This window comes from Eumetopias jubatus, unplaced genomic scaffold, assembly GCF_037043125.1.
Source record: "Eumetopias jubatus isolate StellerSeaLion01/CBP00866 unplaced genomic scaffold, mEumJub1_p1.0 scaffold_9, whole genome shotgun sequence".
NCBI lineage: Eukaryota > Metazoa > Chordata > Mammalia > Carnivora > Otariidae > Eumetopias > Eumetopias jubatus.
In genome coordinates, this window is record NW_028274815.1 from 121,991,518 (window position 1) to 122,016,171 (window position 24,654).

At 39.7% G+C, this 24,654-nt stretch overlaps 1 protein-coding gene across 1 annotated transcript in view; it reads left to right on the plus strand.

Moving 5' to 3' along the window:
* TOP1 (DNA topoisomerase I) overlaps positions 1-24,654 on the plus strand; it is a 90,827-nt gene that overhangs the window by 15,142 nt on the left and 51,031 nt on the right. Inside the window, exon 4 of the mRNA XM_028122040.2 lies at positions 16,889-16,991. Within this exon, the coding sequence (XP_027977841.2) occupies positions 16,889-16,991 (103 nt within the window). The remainder of the gene's footprint in view (positions 1-16,888; positions 16,992-24,654) is intronic.

A 24,654-nucleotide genomic window follows, 5' to 3' on the forward strand; every position in this document is an offset into this window, starting at 1 on the left:
CTACTTGCCGAGAGAATGGCCTGTGCATTTCAAGCACCGTCAGTAGTGATAACTCTAGACAAAGAGGTCCCCTTAGTTGAATTGGTAATAGGATGCGTGAAACAGTGCATCAACATCCTTGACTCCTATATGGCCAGACAAGGTGTAGACTTGGGGGCATTTTGAGGCCCATGCTCTTGTTGAAAACAAGGGCAGCTTAGGCTGAGCTGTGGATTTCTATGTAGCATAGACAGGAGGTTTGTAGTCACTTTCACTATTCCCAGGCATTAAGGGCTCACTTAATAGAAGCAAAGGAGGACAAGCCTGCAGGAATGGGCCTGTCCTAATTGAGCTGGCCTGAGAAGGTACATTTTCAGGTTAGACAAGTCCTTTTTCCCTTTTAAGTTCTGCCTCCTGGGAAAGAAGAAGCATTTTCAGTCAGGGATGTCGTTGTGAAAACATGACTCACTTGCAGAAGAGTATATGAAATATAAATGCCCATTTTAAGGGTTTTGTAACTGGTTAATTACTCTCAGAGGCAGGAGTAAAGCATTCTACCTTTGTCTTATATTTAGAGAACAAAGGTGAGTTCGTTAAATGGGATTTCTTTGCCATACTCTGATACTTAGAATAATTGCTCTATCTAGGTTTGACTGATACCTCACTGGACTAATACCTTAGTTGCAGTGTTCTCTGGGAAGCACTCATTGAGGCTCTGATTCTCCAGGGACTCTGTGCAGAAGTGGCCTGCTTTTGAGATGGCCATTTTAGCCAGGAAACTTTTGGCTGGCCTTAAGGAATTACACAGCGTAGTGCCTTGCCATGTAGGGAAAAGGTCCTTGACTGGCCTCCAGCAAGGGAGTTGGTGGTGGGGTGGAGAGTCAGGACAAGGGAAGTCTTACTCCTGGCTTTGCCAGTTGTGACCAGAGTGAATCATACAACATGGTACCTCATGCTGTCCCCACCAGTGAAAGGAAGATGTTGACCTGCATCCAAGCTTTTCAGTCAGTGCTGTCTTGATAGAACCTTCTATCATGATAGAAATGTTTTGTATCTCTGCTGTCCTTTGTGGTAGCTGCTAGCCAAATGAGACTGTTGAACCCTTCTAGTGTGACCAAGGAACTTACAATTTTTATTTTATTTAAAAGTAGCTACATGTGGCTAGTGGCTACTATAATTGGACAGCACAGCTCTAGATAAAATTTAGATAAGAGCAGAGAGATTTAGGTTTAGATTTTGCTTGGAATATGGGTGGTTGAGGCACTTGGAACTTAAAAATCCAAAAGAGGTGTGAATTTGGGGAGTCTGAATAACAGTCTTCCTTCTGTATATCTGCATTGCCTTATCCTGGATGACCTGCTAAGAGGACTTAAGACTGGTATGCACAGTTGTGTTTTTAAGAGCAGGTGTAAGTTTAGACAGTTCTTCATTTTACTTGACCCCTTCAGTATTGCACAATGGTGAACATTTAAGGTCCTTTGAATTGAATAAATTCTCATTTTATCGCAGCAGCTCTATGAGATAAATCATGTCTATTTTGTAGTTGACAAAACAGATTAACTTACATTTATATATACCTTTATGGATCATTATCCTTTAAAATGATTGAGATTTGGGGTGCCTGGGTGGCTCAGTCGTTAAGTGTCTGCCTTTGGCTCAGGTCATGATCCCAGTGTCCTAGGATCAAGCCCCGCATTGGGCTCTTTGCTCCGCAGGAAGCCTGCTTCTCCCTTTCCCACTCCCCCTGCTTGTGTTCCCTCTCTCGCTGTCTCTCTCTCTGTCAAATAAATAAATAAAATCTTTAAAAAAAAAAAAAAGCAGATCAGAACTCAGTTTCTACAACTTCCCTGGGGTCTTCCTCTCATTTGCATGCTCATAGTGAATGTTGACTGCATCTCACTTATAAGTACTCTGGTCCACAGTTAGCCAGACAGTATTAGTCTAATGGCCCAAAATGGGACTGTAGCCTTGGCTACTATGAGGACCACTGACATAGTGGACATTTGAAGTCTCAGGAAACAACTTGGGTGAATTGCTTAAAGACCAGGAACAGATCCATTTTCCTCCAGCTTTAGCTTCAAATTATGGTCATTTAGAGGTGGGAAGAGGAAGTGGAGTAGGGATGAAATAAATAGAAGATATTTGAACATTTACTATTTCCACTTTACTTTTGAAGAAACTGAGACTCAAGGCTGTGTAGTTTGTGTGAAAACCACAGAGCTGGAAGACTAATCTAGGCCTATCTGATGCCACATCCTGAGTTCTTAAAGGTGACACAAAACAAAGGGAACCCTGGGTGACTCAGTTGCCTCCTGGGAATTCTGGGCTATAGTGGAGCTACCCATGTAGTATCAGACTAAAGGCTCTTAGAGCACTCATCTTCATTTACAGTGGATCAGTGGATCTTTACCAAACAAATATCTTTGACTAGTAGGCCCTGTTGAAATAAATTTCTTTATTTGTTTGTTTGTTTGTTTGACAGAGAGAGACACAGTGAGAGAGGGAACACAAGCAGAGGGGAGTGGGAGAGGGAGAAGCAGGCTCCCGGCTGAGCAGGGAGCCCGATGCAGGACTCCATCCCAGGACCCTGAGATCTTGACCTGAGCCGAAGGCAGACGCTTAACGGGCAGGCAGAGGGAGAAGCAGGTCCCCGCTGAGCAGGGAGCCTGATGTAGGACTCGATCCCAGGACCCCGTGATCATGACCTGAGCTGAATGCAGATGCTTAACAGACTGAGCCACCCAGGTGTCCCTCTGCTGAAATTTAAACTAATGTGTAATCCTTTTTCTATTAAGGAAAGTCTGCCTGCCTGTGTAAAAAAGACCCCAGAGTAATTTGTTTTAGCAGTTCAGCTTGTACTTGGAGCCAGTTAGTCCAGAAATCATTAAAACCTCCTTTTATCTGAGTACTCAAGAAAAAGGATCTTCTTGTTAACCCGGGATTAACTAGACCCTCCCACCCCCTTGTTTTAGAAGGATTTCTGAAGTCTACTTATTTACAAAGGAATTTCATCAGAGTTGGTTAGCAGTATGTGAACAAGTACAATGTTGTTCCCACCTCAAGGGGGATAAATAACAAATTTAACTAGCTTGCTGCTTAAGAAGCAGAAATAGCAGTGGGCTCAGCATTGGCCTCCCCTTCACAGTTACCATTCATGCGATTTACTTTATCTAGTTAAGCAGAGTAGGAGTAGATTTTAACTAACAGATTATGTTTTTTAATGACCATTCATGGGCTCTTTGATGGAAGGAGCATGGTGGGAGCTGGGCTTAGTGTGAATATGTTTAGGAGAAAGCTTTGGAATTAGGAGCCATAGGTAAAGGTAAAGCAGGCGGGATATTCTTCATTGACACACTGAGCTTGAGAAAGGCACCTGTCTTCACAGGGTACATTGTTTGTTAGTTTCAAAAAAGAATGTTATTAAATACACCAGAAACTATAATGTTATATGTCCGTTGTATCTCAGTTTTTAAAAAGCGGTTATTTCATGACAAAGGAAAATTATATGAAATTCAAATTTCAGTGTCCATAACTAAATTTTTATTGCAGTGTAGCCATGCTTGTTCCTTTACATATGATCTGTGGCTGCTTTTGTGCTCAGTGGTCATTGAGTACTTGCTGCAGAAATCGAATGGGCTGTAAAGCCTAAACTACTTACTACCTGTCCCTTTACAGAAGAATGTTGCTGACCCTTGGATTGGTGAGTAGTGCCAGTTGCTTATCTGAGTGGTGCTAGTATGTGTTACAGGAAGCTCACAAGACTCTCTTCATATTACTTGGTAGCCTGTAGCTCCCAAAGGAATATGTATGAGCCAAATGTCAAAAGTTTACTGTGAGCTTGTAGTTTCATTGAGTCTTAATCCATTTTTTTCCTTACTCATTTTCCCAACAGAGTCCTACTGGCTGGACTCAAGTTACCTGTCTCTAAAATACGGCTCTGCCCACTGATGTCCAAACAACAACAAAGAAAATTTACATTCTAAAGAACTTGACTACACTTGCCTTAGCAAGTTGCCTTGCCTAAGCTGTGTTACCCCTTATGTAGTTCTTCCTTCTTCCCCTCAAACAGGGGCTGTGAGAGTAGCAGGTGAAAACAACCTCTTTACTTCCTTAATTGTAAAGACTCAACATTCTCAGCTGTACAAAATAAATTAAATAAAGTCCCCAGGGGCTGACTCAGCACCTTGTGCCTGCCTTTTAAAGGAACGGAGACCCAGCTGAAATAGAAACGAAATAAAATCAGTAGCATGTCCATTATTGCAGTTGGCTGGTATTTGGTATTAATTATTGCCTAGAGGACCAAGAAACAACAAGGCAGAGTTTTTCAAAATATGATTCTGGACAGTGTAGATTATGGTCACGTGGAGAGTTTGTGTTAAAATATTCTGACAAATTCCTCCAAAGAGGCCTCACTGGTTTATACCCTACCAGGCATCTGTGAAAGTATGTGCTTTCCCGTGCCCTTGCCAGTGCTGGCAATGACCAGATTCCATTTTTCTTAAATCGGTTTGTTTAAAAATTATGACACCTTTTGATTTGCACATCCCTCATGACTGGCTTCTTGGCCTTTGGGCCATTTGTATGTATTTTTCTGTAAATTGCCTACTCCTGTCCTGAGCCCATTTTTCTGTCGAGTTGTTTATCTGTTCCTTATTGATTTGTAGAAGCTGTTTCTTTGGTACAGACAGTAACTCTTTGTTAAATTTGTTCCACATTTTTCTTCTAATCTCTAGTTAGTCTTTCACCCTTATTTCTGGTGGTTTATTATCTTAAAGGCATTAAAAAGTTTCATGTTACCAAAAAAAATGGGGATGATCTAAGTCCCAGGTGTCAGGAAAGTTAAGAACCACTGGTCTCAAGCATTTAAATTTTTTTTACCTTAATCTGTTTTAACTTTGAACTAAAACAAGTTTTTTTCCTAAAGATTTTATTTATTTGTGGTGGGGCAGAGGGAGAGGAAGAGAATCCTCAAGCAGACTCCCCACTGAGCCCAGAACCTGAGGTGGGGCTCAACACAGGGCTCGATCTCAGGACCCCAAGATCACACCCCTAGCCAAAATCAAGAGTTGATAACCAACTGAGCCATCCAGGCACCCCTAAAACAAAATTTTTAAAAAGATTTTATTTTTTTGTAAGAATGAAAGTGAGATTGTGAGCAAGGGGAGGGGCAGAGGGGGAAAGAGAGGGAGAGAAAAGCCGAAGCTGACTCCGTGCTGAGGGTGGAGCCCGATGTAGGGCTCAGTCCCAGGATGTCGAGATCATGACCTGAGCTGAAACCAAGAGCCAGATGCTTAACCGACTGAGCCACTGAGGCGCCCCTGAATAAAACAATTTTTAAAGGTCTTAGGATTCTTTTGACTAGAAGTGTAGGCGTCAATAGAGGTCATTTTACAGATTGGAAAACAAACCAGAGCAGAGAAATATATTAATTAAGGACCCCATCAGGACACTGTGTAAAAGACTCAGAATTGCTCTAAGGAGTTAAGTGTCTGCCTTCAGCTCAGGTCATGGTCCCAGGGTCCTAGGATCGAGCCTCGCATCGGGCTCCCGGCTCGGCGGGAGGCCTGCTTCTTCCTCTCCCACTCCCCCTGCTTGTGTTCCCTCTCTCGCTGTGTCTCTCTCTGTCAAAAAAAAAAAAAAAAAAAAAATCTTTAAAAAAAAGAAATACGTTGTTCAGTTCTGGCATAATAATATAACAGTGAGCAGCCTGTTCTGGACCCTAATTGTGTCTACAAACTACAGCTCAGAAGACCTTATATTTAATTAGGTAAAATACATTTTTTTTAAGACAATTTGGTGGTCCCATCACTGAAATCTGAGTTCTTTTTAAAAATTTTAATGTAATTAATTAGTCCCTGGGAATGAGAACCAGAGGAAGAGAGAAAGATGAACTTGAATTTAAGGAGCATAATGGAAGGTGTGGGATGGGAGAGAAGGTTGTAAAGTAAGTTAAAATAGGGTGCATAGACAGGAAGAGGCTGAAAAGACAGGTTAAGGTAATTGTAGTGTTGTAAAAGCATAAAAGAAGTCCAAGAAATTTAAATGCGGAAGTAGACAACTGGAAGAGAAAATATCCTCTGACTATTTAACCCTTTTTGTGTGTGTGGGACTGAGACCTAAAACATACCAGTTGGCTGCTTCATTTGTGTCTTTTCATTACAAGGTCCTTAGAGACAATGGTCACTACTCTCACAGAGTTACTGATGTTTAAGAACCAAAGTAGGTTCTCTTCAGGGTTTTTAAGTCAATTTGTAGCATTTCTTCTGAACATGTAGACACTTTGGAAAATGTGACAGTTTTTAGAAATTTGAAGTTGTGTTGCAGAGCTGATTTAAAAAAATTGAAAATGCTGGGTTTCTGTCTTTGAGCAACTCTGTGTTTTTCTAATGCAGTGGACTTCTGTTTCTGATGATGAAGTTTTTACCATGTATTGAATTGAGGACAAAGACTCAAGCAGTTTGCAAAATAATTGGCAAGTTTCATTTGATTAAGTTTGACCCTTTCTTTTACTTGGCCTCAACCTATTATGAAGGTCTTCTCCAGCTGAGACATTCAAGTCTGATTCTGGAACTTCACAGAGCCGAGTCCAGGGAAGCTTGGGCTGTTAGGGAGACCCTTTTGCCTCCTTTTCCACAGTTACTCATTTAACAGCTGCTGCTGTTGGGAAGGGTTAGGGTGTTTATTATGCCCTTTATGGAACTTTATGAGGGCAGAGACTTGGTATTGTTTGTTGCTATATTCCCACACCTAGAACAATGCCTGACACAGAGTTGACAATAAATATTCAAATGAATGAATATTGTGAACCCCAGCTTCCTTAAGGAAGCCCATCTTCTCAGCTGGAGTTGGTTTTTGTTTTATCAGCTTGAGAGTAGAAGATCCCTAATGGGGGAACCCCATTAGTTTCAATAATAAATGAGTGAGTCTGTGACAAGAGGTCTTTTTTTTTTTTTAAGATTTTATTTATTTATTTGACAGAGACACAGCGAGAGAGGGATCACAGGCAGGGGGTGTGGGAGAGGGAGAAGCAGGCTTCCCACTGAGCAGGGAGCCCGATGCGGGGCTCGATCCCAGGACTGTGGGATCATGACCTGAGCCGAAGGCAGACTGAGCCACCCAGGCGCCGCTATGACAGTAGGTCTTGTTTATATATAGTACACATTTGGGGGAGAACAAATGATGATATTGACTTTAAAAATTGGAAATGTTACTAGTCTCTTCCCTCATTCTTGATTTTCTTTAGAGCTGAATCCTCCCAACATTTTTCTTTTAAATTCCAGAGCTTTTTGAGTTTTTAGCCAGAACACCATCTGTCCTGCTTACTTTGAAAGGCTATTAACTATGACCTGGAATTTTGGAAGTGTGCTTATTGAGAATTGTTGTAAAATAATGATAAAGACTTTTCTGTGGGCTACAGATTGAAATCGGCTGCCATTAGGATGGATCGCAGTTTCCTAGATTGAAACTGATGACAATTGATAAAGTCCAAATTTAGACAGCTGTGGTGGGGGAGAGGGAAGGGTAGAATTCTTGCACCCCTCAATCAATTTCCCTTCCAGTGATGGGCTTTCAGGCTTCCTAACTGCTTTTAGTTTGGCATTGAGTTCCTGGGGAGACTCACACACCCCTGTTACTGACCACACTCCCGGATGCCAGTCTTTATCACCAAAACCAGCTTGTTATCTGTCCTAGACAAAAAGTCTTTAAAATGTTAGAACAAACTGGGTATAGAGTGTTAAGTAGAAGTGTTGATTTTGTCCAGACTCCAGCTTCTGGGGATGTGATATCCATGGGTTTGAAAGTCGGAGCAAGGAGAAGATGCAAGGATTTATCCCAATAAACTTGATTTAATAAATGAGCAGCAGGTGATGAATATCTTCTTTAGAAAATTAATTTCTTCACCCAGCGCTTTCACCCAAATGGTTCCCGTGCCCACCTTCCTAATGCAGTGGTTGTATATTTATGTTCAGAGATGAGCAGAGGTTATCTTTGACAGAGTTGCCTCCTTGGGGGAAGGCAGGCAGCTTTTGGTGGATAACTATTCCTCACCCCTATCCTTCATACACTTGGTGACTATCTTAGGAGGAGGAGCCCGTCATCTTATACAGCTGTTTTAAGTCTCAAAACTTGTCATCACCGTAAATGAGGTCTGGCTCAAATCATAGCACAGAGCTCTTTTATACCAGAAAAAAATCTCTGCTTTTGTTTACAAGTAAGCGGAGGATTCTTCTCTTCTGCCCTGATCTGATTACTCTAATAGTTTAGGAGAATGGTGGAGTGGCAAAATGCTCTAAGATCATGGAATAGTTAATAAAATGATCAGTAATCTTTGCCAATCCCATAGCCTATTCTCAAAGTGTAAATGTTTATGCTGGGGTTGAAAAGCAATTGCATTAGAGACCCTGAGTAGAGGGAGCTTGGCAATACTATTAGCCACCTTGATTGCAGCTAAACTAATGCAAATGTTTCTATGGGGATGGTGTTAACTGGTGTTATCAGTGCATCCCTTAAAACTTGTAGATAGGTTTTTTAGGCTTCTGGGTATAGGATTGTTAGAGCAAGCCAGTTTCACTTATTTGTAAGTGCTTTTCTTTCCTGTATCTGTAGACAGGTAAGAAAATCAGATAGCCTTTTGTCATTGGCTTGTTGGGCAAGGTGAATTGGCATGGTTGCTGCCTTAAATGCATGTATAGAACCTGAACTCTGAGTTACTTGGAATGATTGGGTAGACTTGATTTAGTTCTATGTAAATTAATCATGAAGAGGGTTCAGTAATAGTTGTACTTTATTGACAGTTTGTAATTTTGTGGAAATTAGCCAGGAATTCCATTACAACCATACACAAGGATTTTGACTGCCTTTTGAAAGAAAATTCTTTAAGGTCACTTAAATAATCTGAGCCCAGGTTTCTTCATCTGCAGGAGAGGTGAGTTTCCTGAGGTCACAGGTATCTAAGCTGATGAACAGAGATTTGAAGCTCTAAATCACTGACCTGTGCTGCCTTCTTATAGACCCAGTAGTTAAAGTGACTTTTACCCAGGGTCATAGTAAGTGAACAAGGATTTGAATCAGGTATTTTTCACTCTGTTGAACCAGAGCAAAGCTTCCTCCAGCTTCCTTCAGAAGTCTTTTCAAAGCATTCTCTGCTATTCTGTAATGTCTGTAATTGGCATTAGGGTATAGCATGGTCTTTTGTGCTAACTGCATCATTCTTGAACATATATTTTTATTTTTTAAAGATTTTATTTATTAGAGAGAGAGAGAGAGCACCATGTGAGTGAGCATGAGCAGGGGAGAGGGGCAGAGGGAGAGGGAGAAGCAGACTCCCCGTTGAGCAGGGAGCCCAATGCAGGGCTTGATCCCAGGACCCCAGGATCACAACCTGAGCTGAAAGCATCCATGTAGCCAACTGAGCCACCCAGGTGCCCCCATTCTTAAACATATTTAACACAAAGTGTTTTGGTTTCTTTTTTCATATAATGTGTGTATGTGTCTGGTTTCCCTAGTGGGGAGTGAACTCTTCATCTTATGCCTGGTTTGACACTGATTTGGCTACTTGGAGCTGACCCTGTACCTGGTTTCCAAACCTGCAGCTTCATTGTGAGCCTGGGATTAGGCCAGCTTCGTGGACCTTATAATAGTTGGATTCAGTTTTGCTGGATTTATTTGATACTGAAGTTTCTTATTCTTAGGTGTTTTGTTTCTCTTCTATCTAATTGAGGATTAGGACTCTAAAGCTACAAGAAGTAGGAGTGCATCTGTATCTTTTTTTTTTTAAGAAACTGCTTTTGGGACACATGGCTTTAAGAGAGGCCAAATAAATATAATGCTGGGATCTTTTTTTTTTTCCTTCCTCTTAGATTTATTCATTTGACAGAGAGAAAGAGCACAAGCAGGGGGAACAACAGGCAAAGGCAGAGAGAGAGGGAGCCCCTGACGTGGGGTTCGATCTCAGGACCCCGAGATCATGATCTGAGCCAAAGGCAGACAATTAACTGAGCCACACAGCTCCCCGGGATCTTATTTTTTAATTTGTCCCTTGTAAGAATCAAGTCTACCATTTCCTAGCTGGCGGAAAGTGTATCTCACTTAATTTTTCTCAATCATGAGAAGATGAATTTTTCAGCAAAAAAATAAAACAAGTAATAATTGACAGTTGACTTTAATTGCTCATCTGCCAAGAATGCCCTCTCTTACTTTGCTGACTCCTTCTGTTCTTTGGTAAGACTTAGCTTAAACAGTACCTCCTTCAGGGAGCCTATGTTCACACTTCACTGCCCTCTTGGACCCAGGCTCTTTATTTCTTGTTCTCTGGTGGAATCAGGCTGTTTCCCCTCATTGTTTTACTTTTTACTTTACAAAAGAGGCATTAAGCTTAGATTGAATTATTTTTACTCTTAAGACTTTTTTTCAAAATGTCCATAAAAGTAATTCTGTTTTATTATCCTTTCGGAAAAATAGCAGGAGGGCAGAAAAGAACAACATTCTGCCCTTGTGTAAGAAATGGAGGTCCTGACACCCGTATGTTTCATGTGAAGACATTTGGAGGAATGTCTGTTACCTTTATAAAAAATGTGTGTAGTTTCTGAATATTGGAGCATCGTGATGCAGTGAAAACCGTTACTTTAATGTTAATCATTTGACATTTGAGATTTTGGGATTAGGAAAGGAATTTTAATACATTTCAGCAAGTCTCAAATTTAGAAAGATTTCTTCTCTGTTGACTTAATTTTTCTCTGCCTTCATGTATGCGTAGAACAGCATAAATTTTCTGCCTTGGAAGTTGTCTTCAGGGTGAATTCTTACGGATTGCTGGGTCATCAAAAGAGATTTTGTTTGTTACCTTTGTTATAGACACTGCTAAATTCCCTTTCCACAGGAGTTATATGAACTATATTAACTTTTTCAAGATGTTAAAAGAGGCAGAAATGTGTCTCAGATTTGAAATTGGCACCACCGGGAGTTGTGGAAACCAGAGATGGCCCAGGAAGCATACTACCTTACACAGTATGCATTTAGTAGGCGATAGCTGTTACTATTGTCTTTTGTGAAATGGCAGTATTTCCTTATTGTAAGAGTGGTAAGGAAATTGAATAAAACAGCATTTCTAAGTGCGTTTCTAAGTACTCTAGCATGGTTCTAGCACATAAATTAGTGCCCCTTTTCTCTTGAGTGCCTTGGGCCATGGCTCTTTGGCCTCATATCTTAATTACCTTACTGGATTGTCAGCTCTGTGAGGGTTGAGTTCACGTCTGATGAGTCTTTGTCAGGGCCCTTTGGATTTAAGAAGATATTAGAAATAGTTATAAACTGAATTAACCCTAAGAATATAAATCTGAATCCAGTAGTAAAAGATTTCCTTTTCTCTTGCACATTAACTGTCAAGTCCTTATGTTATGCTAGCCAGCAATTTTTCCTGAGAATGTGTCCTGAGGTAACACAGATACTTTCCTCTCTTGTCATTTGGAAATCTCTTTACTTAAAAATCTTTGTTAACCTCAAGGAACACCTTAGATAATAACAAAAGATGTTGATTCTTACTCTAGCTATTCATTGACCTGCCTATTCTTATGGAGTAACTTCAGTTAAGTTAGAGTGAAAGGAATTAGTTGTTATATGTCTTCTGTTTTCTCGGGGCTGCCTTATTTCAGGGGTCTTCTCCCATGTCTTCATCTCAAAATTTTTAACGCATGCATTTGGAACAAGTGTTGTCAGGTTATTAGGTGACCTGAAATCACAACGAATGAGGTTTTCTGGTGGTTTTATATGCAGTGGTTTGCATCTTTCACTTCTAATCTATGGTCAAGTTCAACACAGTTCTTTTTGCATTAACAGATGCTTGAAGTGGCAGGATCCTTTCTCCAAAACATTTTAACAGTCTATTCGTAGATGAATTCCAGTTAAGGGGAAAGGGTACATACTTGAAGTAATCTTTAAGGCCATTAGTCTACTGTCTATAAATGTTTTTACCATGAGGGATATAGATCAGTTTGTTCTTATTGGCATTACTTTCTCACTTTTACTGGCTTCTCTTCTGACCAACATCTTGAGTCAGATGTTCTGATGTTGCCTTAAGTAAGGAGAAGACTGGAGAAATGATGACGCTAACTGAAGTCATACTTCATCATTTCTCCAGTCTTCTCCTCCTCCCGCCCATCTTTGTTCCGTACAGCTTTCCTGTGTCTGCGAAAGCACCTTGTTCCGCTAATAGCTTGGACCCAAAGACTGAGTCTGATTCTTCCTCTGAATTTATTATACACAGCCAGTTTATGGAGTTCTGGAAGACTGCTTAAAAACTGCTAGCTAGTTATTTTGCTTTTACCTTTCTACCCACACTGCCCTTCAACTAATCTTCATTAAGTATGGCTTTTATTTTGTTCCTTTTCTGCTTGAGGTGGCTCCCTGTCATCCTTAGAGTAGGACACCCTTGCTCTTGGGTTAATGTTATCTATCAAACTATCTTTCTCTACTGCTCCTTAACACAATCCCCTCTTGGACTAAGCTAGTCTTCTCCTTGTTGGATCCTTATGTAATAAGAAAAAATAGGGATTAGAAGGGAAGAAGCTTGAAGATAGTGTTTAGCTTTTGTTATTACAAGTTTCAAACATGAACAGCAGTAGAGAGAGTAGTGTAATGAACTCCCCGTGTGTCTTATACCCCCACTTCTGTAACTTCCAACTTTCTGCCAATCTTGTTTTATCTTTCCCCATATCCCCCAGATTTAGTTTTATTAATTAATTAATTAATTTATTTATTTATATATTTGGCCTGAGGATGTTTTAAAGCAAATTCCAGACACCATTCACCTGGAAGCACTTCTGTGTGCATCTGTAGAGGTTATTTCTCTATCAGTTTACCCTAGTGTAGATCATCTCTACATTTCTCTGTCAGTTGGTAATTTTATTTGTTTATACACAGTTGGTATTCTGTAGGCACCCCATTTTGTTTTACTTGTCGTTTCTTCTTAGAAAGAAGGACCCAGTCTGATGTGGAGCTGTACTATGGCCATTCAGATATTTGAAGTTGTTATATATTAAACTTTTTGGTACCTGTCACACCACGCATAGCACAGTTTGAGCATATGACAGGCATGTAATAACTTCTTTTGAAATTAAGGGCACTTGGGATTCAGGTCTTTGACCTACGTCTTATTTGTATCACTAGAATTATTCCACTACAGCCTTAAGTTTCTTACCAGACATTTTGGTTTTGAGTTTTTAGATTAACAATTGCTTTACAAGACTTGGGGACCTGGCTTTAAAATCAGTTTTGAAGTTTTGTGCCCTTAAAAAGATAATGTTATTGTCAGACTAGTTATCTGAAACCTACCTGGAATTACTTTCAGTTCATCTTTTACTTAATTTCCTTTTTCTTTAAATATTTAGTGACTGAAACTACCTTTTCCTTATATACACGTGTATTTGTCAAATCTTTGATAAATCTTGGTAATTTTTTTTAAAGATTTTATTTATTTATTTGAGAGAGAGAGAGAGCACATGAGAGGGGGGAAGGTCAGAGGGAGAAGCAGACTCCCTGCTGAGCAGGGAGCCTGATGCGGGACTCGATCCTGGGACTCCAGGATCATGACCTGAGCCGAAGGCAGTTGCTTAACCAACTGAGCCACCCAGGTGCCCAATCTTGGTAATTTTTAAAAATAACTTATTTTTTATTGTAAAAGTGATTCATCATGGGGGAAAGTTGGAAAACAAGGCAAAGTATACACACAAAATCTCAGGTTGCTCATAAATTTACCACCCACAGATAACTACTTTTAACATTTGGGTGTCTATCTTCTAGTCTTTTTCATATTGTTTTATGTGTTTGTTGAATTATGCACAGAGCAATTTTTTTAAAAATATTATATCCTTGCCATACTCTTGGGCCATAATAGCAGATCCTGATGTTTTGTTTTGTTTTTTTTTAAGATTTTATTTATTTATTTGAGAGAGAATGAGAGAGAGAGAGAGAGCACATGAGAGGGGGAAGGGTCAGAGGGAGAAGCAGACTCCCCGCCGAGCAGGGAGCCCAATGCGGGACTCAATCCTGAGACTCCAGGATCATGACCTGAGCTGAAAGCAGTCACTTAACCACTGAGCCACCCAGGTGCCCCTGATGTTCTGTTTCTTTTTTGGTAAATCTGACCTATAAACAAATTCAAATAACACAGATTTCATTCCAGGTTGTAGAGCTGGTGGCATGTTTTGTTGTTATTATGGTTAAGTCCTTAGTTTGGGGCAGATGTCATGTGAGTATTTATTACTGTCACGAGAACAGGGGTCACCACCTTTGTGTATTGGATTGACTCAACATTTTACAATTCTGTATGCTACATGGAGGATTGGGTTTAAGTCCTGCTTTTTTTTTTTTTTTTTGACACCATATGATTTTATATTTACCATCTCTGTGGGATGAGAATTTCTTATAGCTAGGGACATCTCATCAAATTTTTGTTTCCTTAGGGTCTGGCACAGAATAGATGCTTAGTGGATTATGTCAAATGGGACTTTTTTTTGCCGTGAGCCAGGAATGGGATGAGCACATACACTGCCTATACATTTTATTAGTTATTTGTTGTTACACAAAGCATGTTACCTCAATGTTTACAGCTTAAAACAACAAACACTTGTTTTCTAATATAGTTTCTGTGAGCCAGGTATCCAGGAGAAGCTTCGCTGGGTGGTTTTGGCTCAGGGTCTGTCTGTCTGTCATGAGATTGCATTTGTCTGAAGACTTACCTGAAACTGGAGGACCTATTTCCAAGACGGTTTACTCACATGGCAGTTTCTCACCACATGGGCCTCTCCACTAGGGCTGCTTGAGTGTCCTGACAGTATGGCATCTGGCTTCCCCCCGAGCAAGGAGAAAGATCCAGTGCCTTTTAGGACCTGGTGGCAGAAGTCACATACTGACATTTCCATCTTACCCTGTTTTTTTAGGAATGAATTTCTAAGCCTAGCCTGTACTCAAGGAGAAGAAAATTAGGCCATACCCCTTGAACAGAGGAATATCAAAGAATCTGTTGGACCATTAGACAAATTTTAAAACCATCACACATGTGTTGGGTACATAAACTTCCAGTTGATTCATATTCAACATTGGGGTGACCTGACCTCAGTGAGCCACATTTTTAATAGGCTCTTGGGATAATTCTGATAACACAATAAAATTTGAGAGTCACTAACATAAATGCATGGGGAGAGATACCATGTTCATGGATCAAAAGACACAGCAATGTTTTGATGTCATTTTTCTCCAAATTGTCCTATGAACACAAACTTGCCAGCTGGCTTTTCTTCTTCTTCTTTTTGGAAGTTGGCAAACTGATGCAGAAGACATAGAATAGCCAAAACAGTTTTGAAAAAGAACAAGACTAAAGTACTTTTATAACCTGATTTCAAAACTTACTGTTAAAAAAAATTACTGTGAAGCTACAGTAATCAAAATAGTGTCTGTTTGTGTAAGGATAGAGTAGAATCCAGAAATAGACTTGTGATTATATGGCCACTTCATTTTCAGTAAATAGGCCAAAGCAATTCAATGTGGGAAAGGGCCATCTTTTCAAAAAATGGTGCTACAACTGGACATCTTTATAAATTAAAAAATGTACCCTATCCTTTACTTCTGTAAAACTCACAATATTTTTTGTGAAAAAAATTCACAATATAACAAAAAAATTGTAATCTACAGTGTATAAAGAACTCTTACAAAACTCAGTAATAAGAAGACATATTTTTAAAATGAGCAAAAGATTCGAAGAGATACTTGACCAAAGATGATACGTGAGTGGCCAATAAGCAAATGAAAAGATGCCCATTACTTAATTAGGAAACTGGATTAAAACAACAGTGAGATACCACTATCTACCTGCTAGAATGGCTGAAATTAAAGATCGATAATAACTCCGTGTTAAAGACTTTATAGCAGTTGGAACTCTAATGCATTTTGGTGGGAATGTATAATAGTACAACCACTTTGGAAAACAGTTTGGCAGTTTTGTATAAAGTTTAAGTTATACTTACCAGATGACCCAGTGATTTCATTACTAAGTATGTACCCAAAAGAAATGAAAACATGTACTACACAAAGACTTGTATATGAATGTTCATAGCAGATTTATGCATAATAACCAATGCCTAGAAACAACTCAAATGTATGTCAACAAGTGAATGGATAAGTAATCTGCAGTATATCCGTAACTGTGGGATTCCACTCACCTGCAAAATCTTAACCAACTACTGTTACATCCAGCAGCACGGATGAATGTCAAAAATAACATGCTAAGAAATCAGAGAGAAGAGTAAATTCTGTATGATTTCATTTATATAAAACTTTAGACATAACCTAATCCGTAGTGCTAGCAAATTATTGGTTGCTTTGGGTGGGGGTGAAAGATTGGGATTGACTGGGGAGGGGCATAAGGGAAACTTTCTTGGATGATGTGTCTTTGAAATATATATATTTTATTGCATAGAAATTATACTTTATTATAGTTGATTTAAAAACATATCCTTGAAAAAATATCTCGAGGTTTGGATTTTTCCAAAATTTACAGAGATAACCAGTTGATCTTGAGAGTCATTGTTCAAGATTTATCCTTTTGTATCATTTATGATTTAGTGTCAGTAGTACCAGATCTAGGGAGAAGAGTGCCAAACTGTTGCTTCCTTTTACAGTAGAATTAATTCCCCTTTCCTCTTGGTGTTTGCAACACTTGTCTTGGTTTTAGAGGCAGGTAATGGGATGCCTTGTCTGAGTGGCTTTGTGAAATCTTTCCTTCCAGTGGAATGTGCTATTATGGCTACCTTGCCATTTGAATCCTGTCATTGTGCTTCTTGACCAGCTTGTCAAGGTAGGTGGGCAGGAGATAGCTTATGACTCCTCTTGACTGACTCATCTTTTATGGTTGCAGATTCTCATAAACACAAAGATAAACACAAAGATCGAGAACACCGGCACAAAGAGCACAAGAAAGACAAGGAGAAGGACCGAGAAAAGTCTAAACATAGCAACAGGTAAGGGTTAAACCAGCAAGTCCCTCATCATTTGGCAATGGGTTGACTGGCTTGCCCACCTGGAATATACCTTAACTTGAGCCACAGGTAAATAGCATGGTTAGCAGAGTAAGGAGAGACTGTATTTGATTCCAGAGTTGCTAAGAGTAACCTTGATCATTCAGGCCTTACTGGGGATGCTGTTGTTCAGATCAAGATGTACAAAGCAAGTATGATTAATTTTCTCTCAATATGTAGCTCATTAAAAATAAAATTGGGCGGGGAGGCACCTGGGTGGCTCAGGTGGTTAAGCTTCTACCTTTGGCTCAGATCATGATCTCGGGGTCTTGGAATAGAGACCCGCATCAGGCTCCCTACTTGTGCTTGCTCACTTGCTTGCTCTCTCAAATAAATAAAATTGTTAAAAAAGAAAATTTGTAGGGGGGGCACCTGGGTGGGTGGCTCAGTTGGTTGAGGGTCTGACAGTTGATTTCGACTCAGGTCATGATCTCAGGATTGTGAGATCAAGCGCCAAGTTGGGCTCTGCACTGGGCATGGAGCCTGCTTAAGATTCTCTCTCTCCTTCTCTCTCTGCCCCTCCCCCTCACAAAAAATACATATATATATATTTTTAATATTTTATTTATTTATTTGACAGAGAGAGACACAGCGAGAGAGGGAACACACAAGCAGGGGGAGTGGGAGAGGGAGAAGCAGGCTTCCCTCAGAGCAGGGAGCCCGATGTGGGGCTCAATCCCAGGACCCCGGGATCATGTGAGCCAAAGGCAGATGCTTAACGACTGAGCCACCCAGGTGCCCCCATATATATAATTTTTAACTAAGTCAGCTGTGGATTGATTGTAACACATGATATCCAGAGAACTTGCCTAAAAAGTGACTAGATTGGCAACTGGATATATGTGTATATATTTTTATTCTTTCTGTACTTTAACGGGTATAAATTAAAACTTCTTAACTTAGGCTTCTGTGGTCTGTGAACCCCCTAAAATCATATGCAAAAGGTTGGTTATATGAGATTTTCCTGGAGAGAGCATTCTTAGTTTCATCAGAAGCATTCAGCTCTCACAGAAGCCAATGACCACCAATATAAATGAAACTCAGTAGTGCTGCCCTCGGATTCAAGCCTTAGAAAGATGTTTTCTTTTTTGGTTTGCTCCCATTTTTTGGCATATGAAGCAAGTGGTTAAACCCAAAGACTTAGGGTATCTTTGGATATGGGACCCCTTGTTGAAAATAAGGACTTATGCTTCCGTTTTGAGTTAAAGGCAGTTGTTGGGGAGAATGCTATCTGATATTCCCACAGTGGCCTAAGTTTTGTTAAAGGGGAATGTAAAGATCAGTCGTGCACTGGAACGAGTGCCTCCAGCCTAGAGTCTCTTAAAACTGCTTCATTAGCTTGGCTTATTGTCTGCAGACAAGTTAGAAGTGAGAATTGCTTTCTAAGTCTGTTCTTTTTATGAACCATTAAAAATTTTAAGATATTTCTAATGAATTCTTTTTATGAATAAGTCTTTATGAATCATTAAAATAACCAGATTTTCTCTAGTGGGGACATTACTCTTTGTATCATCTACCACTCCTGTGGTCTTTTTTTCCCTCACCACTCACTCATTTCTTACCACTCGATCATCTAGTTTTCATTTTCATTACTCTGGTGAATTTAATACCAGTAGTTGAATCCAGCCTCAGTTCACATGTATCTTTTCTTCTTCAGTTTATAGTTGTTCAGCCCATACTAATACCTACCAAAGTAGATTTGAGAGCAAAGAATATTGCCAAGAATAAAGAAGTTCCTTTCGTAAAGATAAAAAGGAACCAGTTAGGAGGCCATAACAATTATAAATGGTTATATACTAATCTCAGAGCCTTAAAATACATGAAATAAAAACTGATAGAACTACAAAGAGAAATAGACAATTTAGATTTATAGTCACATTTTACTGCCTCTTTCTCAGTTGATAGTATAAGCAGAGAATCATTACAATGTTAGAAGACTTGAACATCACCAGCTAACTTGATTTGATTGAAATTTATAGAATATTCCACTCACAAGAGCAGAATACAGATTTTTGGCACAGGGAACATTTGCCGAGATACTCCACATTCTGGGCCCAGCCCTCCTTAAAACCACTTCCCTTGCCTTTCATGCCTCTGTCCTTCTCCACCTTTCTGGCCACCTTTCTCATCTCCTTCCCGTGCGCATAGCAGTTCTCGGTCTTTGGCTCTCTCTTTCTGCTACCTCTCTTGCCATATACCCTTCCCTCATTCTCAGTTCCTCAAACACAAGATGTTTTCTCATATACCCCTAGGCCTTTAAACATGCTGTTACTCGTTCTGGAAGATTAGTATCATCCTTTTTGTTGCAGCTTAGACTTGACTTCTTTCAGGTATCCTTTCTGCCCACCCCCTCATATTGAGTGCCACTCCTCTGTGTTCTCTGGCACCTTGAATATATTCTTACCATAGTAATTGCCAAGGTGCATTGGTGTTGTGATTGTCTCTTTACGAAATTTCTGTATTCCCCATTAGACTCTTAAGGTCTCTGAGAGCAGAGTTGAAGTCTGTTTCATTCGTTTTACATTCTCAAGGCTTCGTGTAGTATCTGGCAGGTAGCTGGCACTTAACTAATCTAAATGTATTAAATCAGTGACTGGATGACCTATGGACACACCAATTACCATCTTCTCTCTTCTTTTCACATAGTCTTAATCTTCTACAGGATTGTTATCCCCGGCCATCCCATTTTTGAAACAAGTTTTTACTGTGTTTTTGGTAAAAATATATATAACGTGTTTTGCCGGGGCTTTTGTTGTTTTGTTTTGCCATTTTGAAGTGGCATTAAGTGTATTCACAGTATTGTACAACCATCACCACTGTCCATCTCAAGAAATTTTTCATCATCCCAAATAGTCTCTGAACCCATTAAACAATACCTTCCCATTCTCCTCCCACTCCCCACCCTTGGCGCCTTCTAGTCTACTTTCTGTCTCTGTGAAGTTACCTATCCTAGTACCTCATATAAGTGGAATCACAAAATACTTATCCCTTTTGTGTCTGGCTTATTTCCCTTAATCTAGTGTTTTCAAGGTTTATCCATGTTGTCACATATCAGGATTCCATTCCTCTTTTATGGCTGAATAATACTCCCATTGTGTGTCTATACCACATTTTAAAAATCTCTTTCCATGTTGACAGATGCGTGGGTTGTTTCCATCTTTTGGCTGTCATGAATAACACTGCTGTGAACATGGGTATACAAGTATTTGAGTCCCTGCTTTCAGTTCTTTGGGTAGGAGTAGAATTGCTGGATCATGTCAAACAAGTATTTTTATTCCGCCTGCCATGTTTATCCTGTGCTGGTTGATGTGTGAAGTCCCAAAAAAATGAGGTAATCTTTGACCATGAAGAACTTCATCATCTGGGGAAAATGCTTATAAAGAAATGCTAATTTCTTGGAACACTACATCAAAAACTAAATATGTAATGTATGGTGATTAACATAACAATAAACAATTTAAAAAGGCAACCAAAGAACTTCATGGTATGCAAATTTTACCTAAAAAAAAAAGCTAATTTCTGTGTTATCATGAATCTGTCCAAAAGAACTTTTAAAAAAATAAAGGTTAATATTTAAAACAAACTTTAAAGATCCCTTTTTCTCTGCCATATCTGATTTCACCAACCAAAATTGTGGGAGAAAAGATTAGGTAGAAGTGGTGTAAAAGGCTTTGGGACATCATTTTGGCCCTGCTGTGTTTTACCAAAATGTCCTTTTTAAAAATAAAGGATATGGTTTGGTGTCATTTTTCTTGGAAAGTCCATTGTAGCTTAATGGCCTTTGTCTAGAAGAAAGCCTCATCCTGGTCCATCAGCTTAGGTTCCACATGACTTTGGTTAGGTTGCCTAACCTTTCTCAGCTCCTCTTTTCAGTTCCTGCATACTAATACACGCTTCAGAGGGGACTTAGGGGAGTCAGTAAGTATAAAAGCTCTTCAACTGTGAACTGTTTCATAAATAATGAGGTGGTATTTTGTACCTCTATCAGGCATACTTTTCCAAGATTATAGCATAGGCAAATTGAGGAATTTGTTCTAACACAATTTTGTGCCTTTTAATATTTCTAATCAAAATACTTAAGAAATAATAGCCTGTTTGCCAAGAGGCATTGGAAAAACCTGGCCTGGGTTGCTGTTTACACATGACTAAGTCTAGCCCTGAATCTCTAATTCACATGTGAGTAAGTTTAAGACAGTTTAACCAGATTATGTGTTGTAAACAGACTTTTTAATACTTCCTGTTTTGACCTCTGCTGACACAGTACCTCTTTGCAACAAAGCAAGTGTATTGGTTATATATCTATATTTCAGTACAGTCCTATACAATGTGTTCCTTTTTAAGTGACTTCTGATCTTTCTATTAGTTCTGGGCTTGTTTTTTTTCCTTCTGTAGCAGATTAAAGAAACTTTGAAGATTGTTAAGTCACCTCTGAGGAGCCCAGTATATTTAAGGTTTAACATGTTCTCTTCAAAAATGCTTAATTTTAGGGGCACCTGGGTAGCTCAGTCGGTTAAGCATCTGCCATTGATTCAGGGCGTGATCCCGGAGTACCAGGAATCAAGCACTGTGTCAGGCTCCCTGCTGTGGGGGGAAGGGGAGAAGTGTACCTCTGCTCCTCCCCCCGCTCATACTCTTTCTCTCTCTCTCACTCAAATAAATAAAATCTTTTTTTAAAAAATGCTTCATTCTATTACAGTATTTGTTTGGCATGATTTTGTTGCTATTACAAGAAAACAGGTTTTATACTAATGTGTTTCTAGTCTTTCCTCCTCTGCCAGATATAAGCATCAATCATTTCTCATTAGGCTACACTTAGGACCCAAATCCAGGAGGCTTCTTTCTTCCACATAGTAACATGTGCTGCATATTTGGAATGTCAGAGAATGGGACACCAGCCTTTCTGCTGAGACAGAATGAGATATGGACCCATCCCTCAAAAGATCCCATCTTAGTCATATACTTTCTCCTGTATTGTTCTTACTTAAGGTACAAAATAAGGGGAGGGTATTAAAAGATCATTCTGTCTTATCTCTTTGTGTGGTCAGGAGTCTGAGGTGACATACCCGAAGTCACATGATGGTGTGTTAGCAGAACAAGGATGAGACACCAGGGTTTCTGAGTTGTCGTTTTTCTCCACTGCATTATTCCTTTTAGTAAAAAGAAAAAAATCTGCCCTAAGGAAGGTTAGTTGTGGAGCTAAACTGTGTAAATGCAAGCATCTCCTTCTCATATGCATGCAGTTAGCAGCTCAGATTATAAAATGCCAGATTCTTTCAGGCACTGCCTCTTTCTCTTTGGGCCCTGAGTCTGGAAGGTTTTGGCAGTAGAAGTATTAATCTCGTTAAATTCTGATCCTGTGAAAACCCCATCTCCGATTATTGCCTTTTTGGCCTTATAATAATACAGGAAGAGTTTATACCAAAGTCAAATAAAAATAATTTCTTCTTTGTCTCTGACATTGCTTCTTTCTGTTAGCATTAATATTTAGCACTTCAAGTCTGTAAAAAATATATAAATCGTCCCAAAAGAAACCAAAGGAATATTCTTTCTAGATGCTAAGGAATCACTGGACTGGGGTTGTAGGATCTCACCAGATACTTTTCTTGAAAAGTTGTATTCTTCGCTATAAATTATCTTCAGTACTAGAACTTATATAAACAACACTATTAAAAGCAATGTGGGGGGGATTAGTTTTAGAAATAAAGGACTTCATGGGGTGCCTGGGTGGCTCATTTGTTGGGCATCTGCCTTCGGGTCAGGTCATGGTCCTGGGGTGTTGGGATCGAGCCCCACGTCGGCCTCCGTGCTCCGCAGGAAACCTGCTTCTCCCTCTCTCACTCTCCCTGCTTGTATTCCCTCTCTCGCTGTCAAAAAATAAATTTAAAAAAAAAGAATCTTTAGAAATAAAGGACTTCATATGTGAAAAATAAGATTCTTCCTGCTAGGTTTTTTTTTTCCCCTCCTGCTAGTTTTTGACTGTGAGTCTCTTGCCAGTTGTAAGCCTGGCACTCAGGCTGGAGTGACAAATGTGTGGAAAGCCAGGGAAGACAGAAAAGCACTGCTGTGAAATAGTAAGAGAAGTGCTTTTCCAGCCATGTTGGCAGTGCTAATCTGTACAGTCAATGAGAGAAACATCTGAGGATAAGGATGCTTTTTGGTTTCTGCTTTCCCTTCAGTTCCAAATTCTACCTGAATTAGAATTGAGAGAATATAGGATCCTAGGAAAATGCACTGGAGTTGAGCAACCAGTTCTCAGGAGAAGTTTTTCTTAACAGAATCAAATTTTAAAAGACATTTTTGCGGGGCGCCTGGGTGGCTCAGTCGTTAGGCGTCTGCCTTTGGCTCAGGTCATGATCCCAGAGTCCTGGGATCGAGCCCCACGTCGGGCTCCCTGCTCATCGGAGAGCCTGCTTCTCCCTCTCCCTCTGCCTGCCACACTGCCTACTTGTGCTCTCTCTCTATCTCTCTGTCAAATAAATAAAATCTTAAAAAAAATAAAATAAAAGACATTTTTGCTCCCTTATTTGTGAACTATTTGCCAAAGCCCTTCATTTATCTGCACATCCCCATATTTTACCGTGTCTGGGGGGAGAAATGGACATTTAACCTGAGCAGGTAGAGAAGTTGGGTAGTTCAGAAAGGAAGAAACTGAAGTACCATCACCATTCACATGGGACTCTGTGATATAGTGAAAAGCACACAAAAATAGAAGTCGAAAGGCCAGACTATCATTTACTAACTGTGTCCTACATCTTACTAGTTGTGTGTCTTATTAACTTCTGGGTCTTGTTTTCCATTTTGGTCAAGTGTTGATAGCAGTATTGGTCTGGTCAAGCTTTTTAAGTTTGTTGGGGAGAATTCAGTGGAATTCTGCAGATGAAAGTTCTTTGGAAACGGTAACATACTAAATAATTGAAATGTTTGTTGGTGGCGTGATTACCATAAATCCTGGTAGAGTGTCATTCAGATAAATTAGAGCTGTCAATTTTGGTAATCTTTGAATCTAATTTAGTAGTTATTTATTGATAACATCCAATTTGGAGCCCTAGTTTTCAATTATATCTAGCTGCATTATAATGAACTATAATTTTTTTTTTAAGAGTTCATGGTAGAAAGGGTATTTGAGCTAGCCACCGAAAGATGGTTAAGATCTTTTTTTTTTTTAAGATTTTATTTATTATTTGACAGAGAGCAAGAGCAGGAACACAAGCAGGGGAGTGGGAGAGGGAGAAGCAGGCCTCCAGCCGAGCAGGGAGCCCGATACGGGACTCAATCCCAGGACCCTGGGATCGTGACCTGAGCTGAAGGCAGACGCTTAACTACTGAGCCACCCAGGCGCCCAAGATGGTTAAGATCTTGACAAGGGAAGGTGATGGCTAGAAAGATGGCATTTCCAGACAGTGAGAAAAGCATTATAGAAACATGTACACTCTGTGATGTACTTTGCTCTGGGAAGAATCCAGTTAGGTGGACCCTGGGTTAACAGAAGGTAGGATAGAAAATGGGGCCCAAGAGGCAAAACTATTACATGTTATTTCACAAAGTTGGGACTTGAATCTGAAGGGAGCAAGAAGTCATTGAAAATAATTGAGAAAGGGAGATAGAG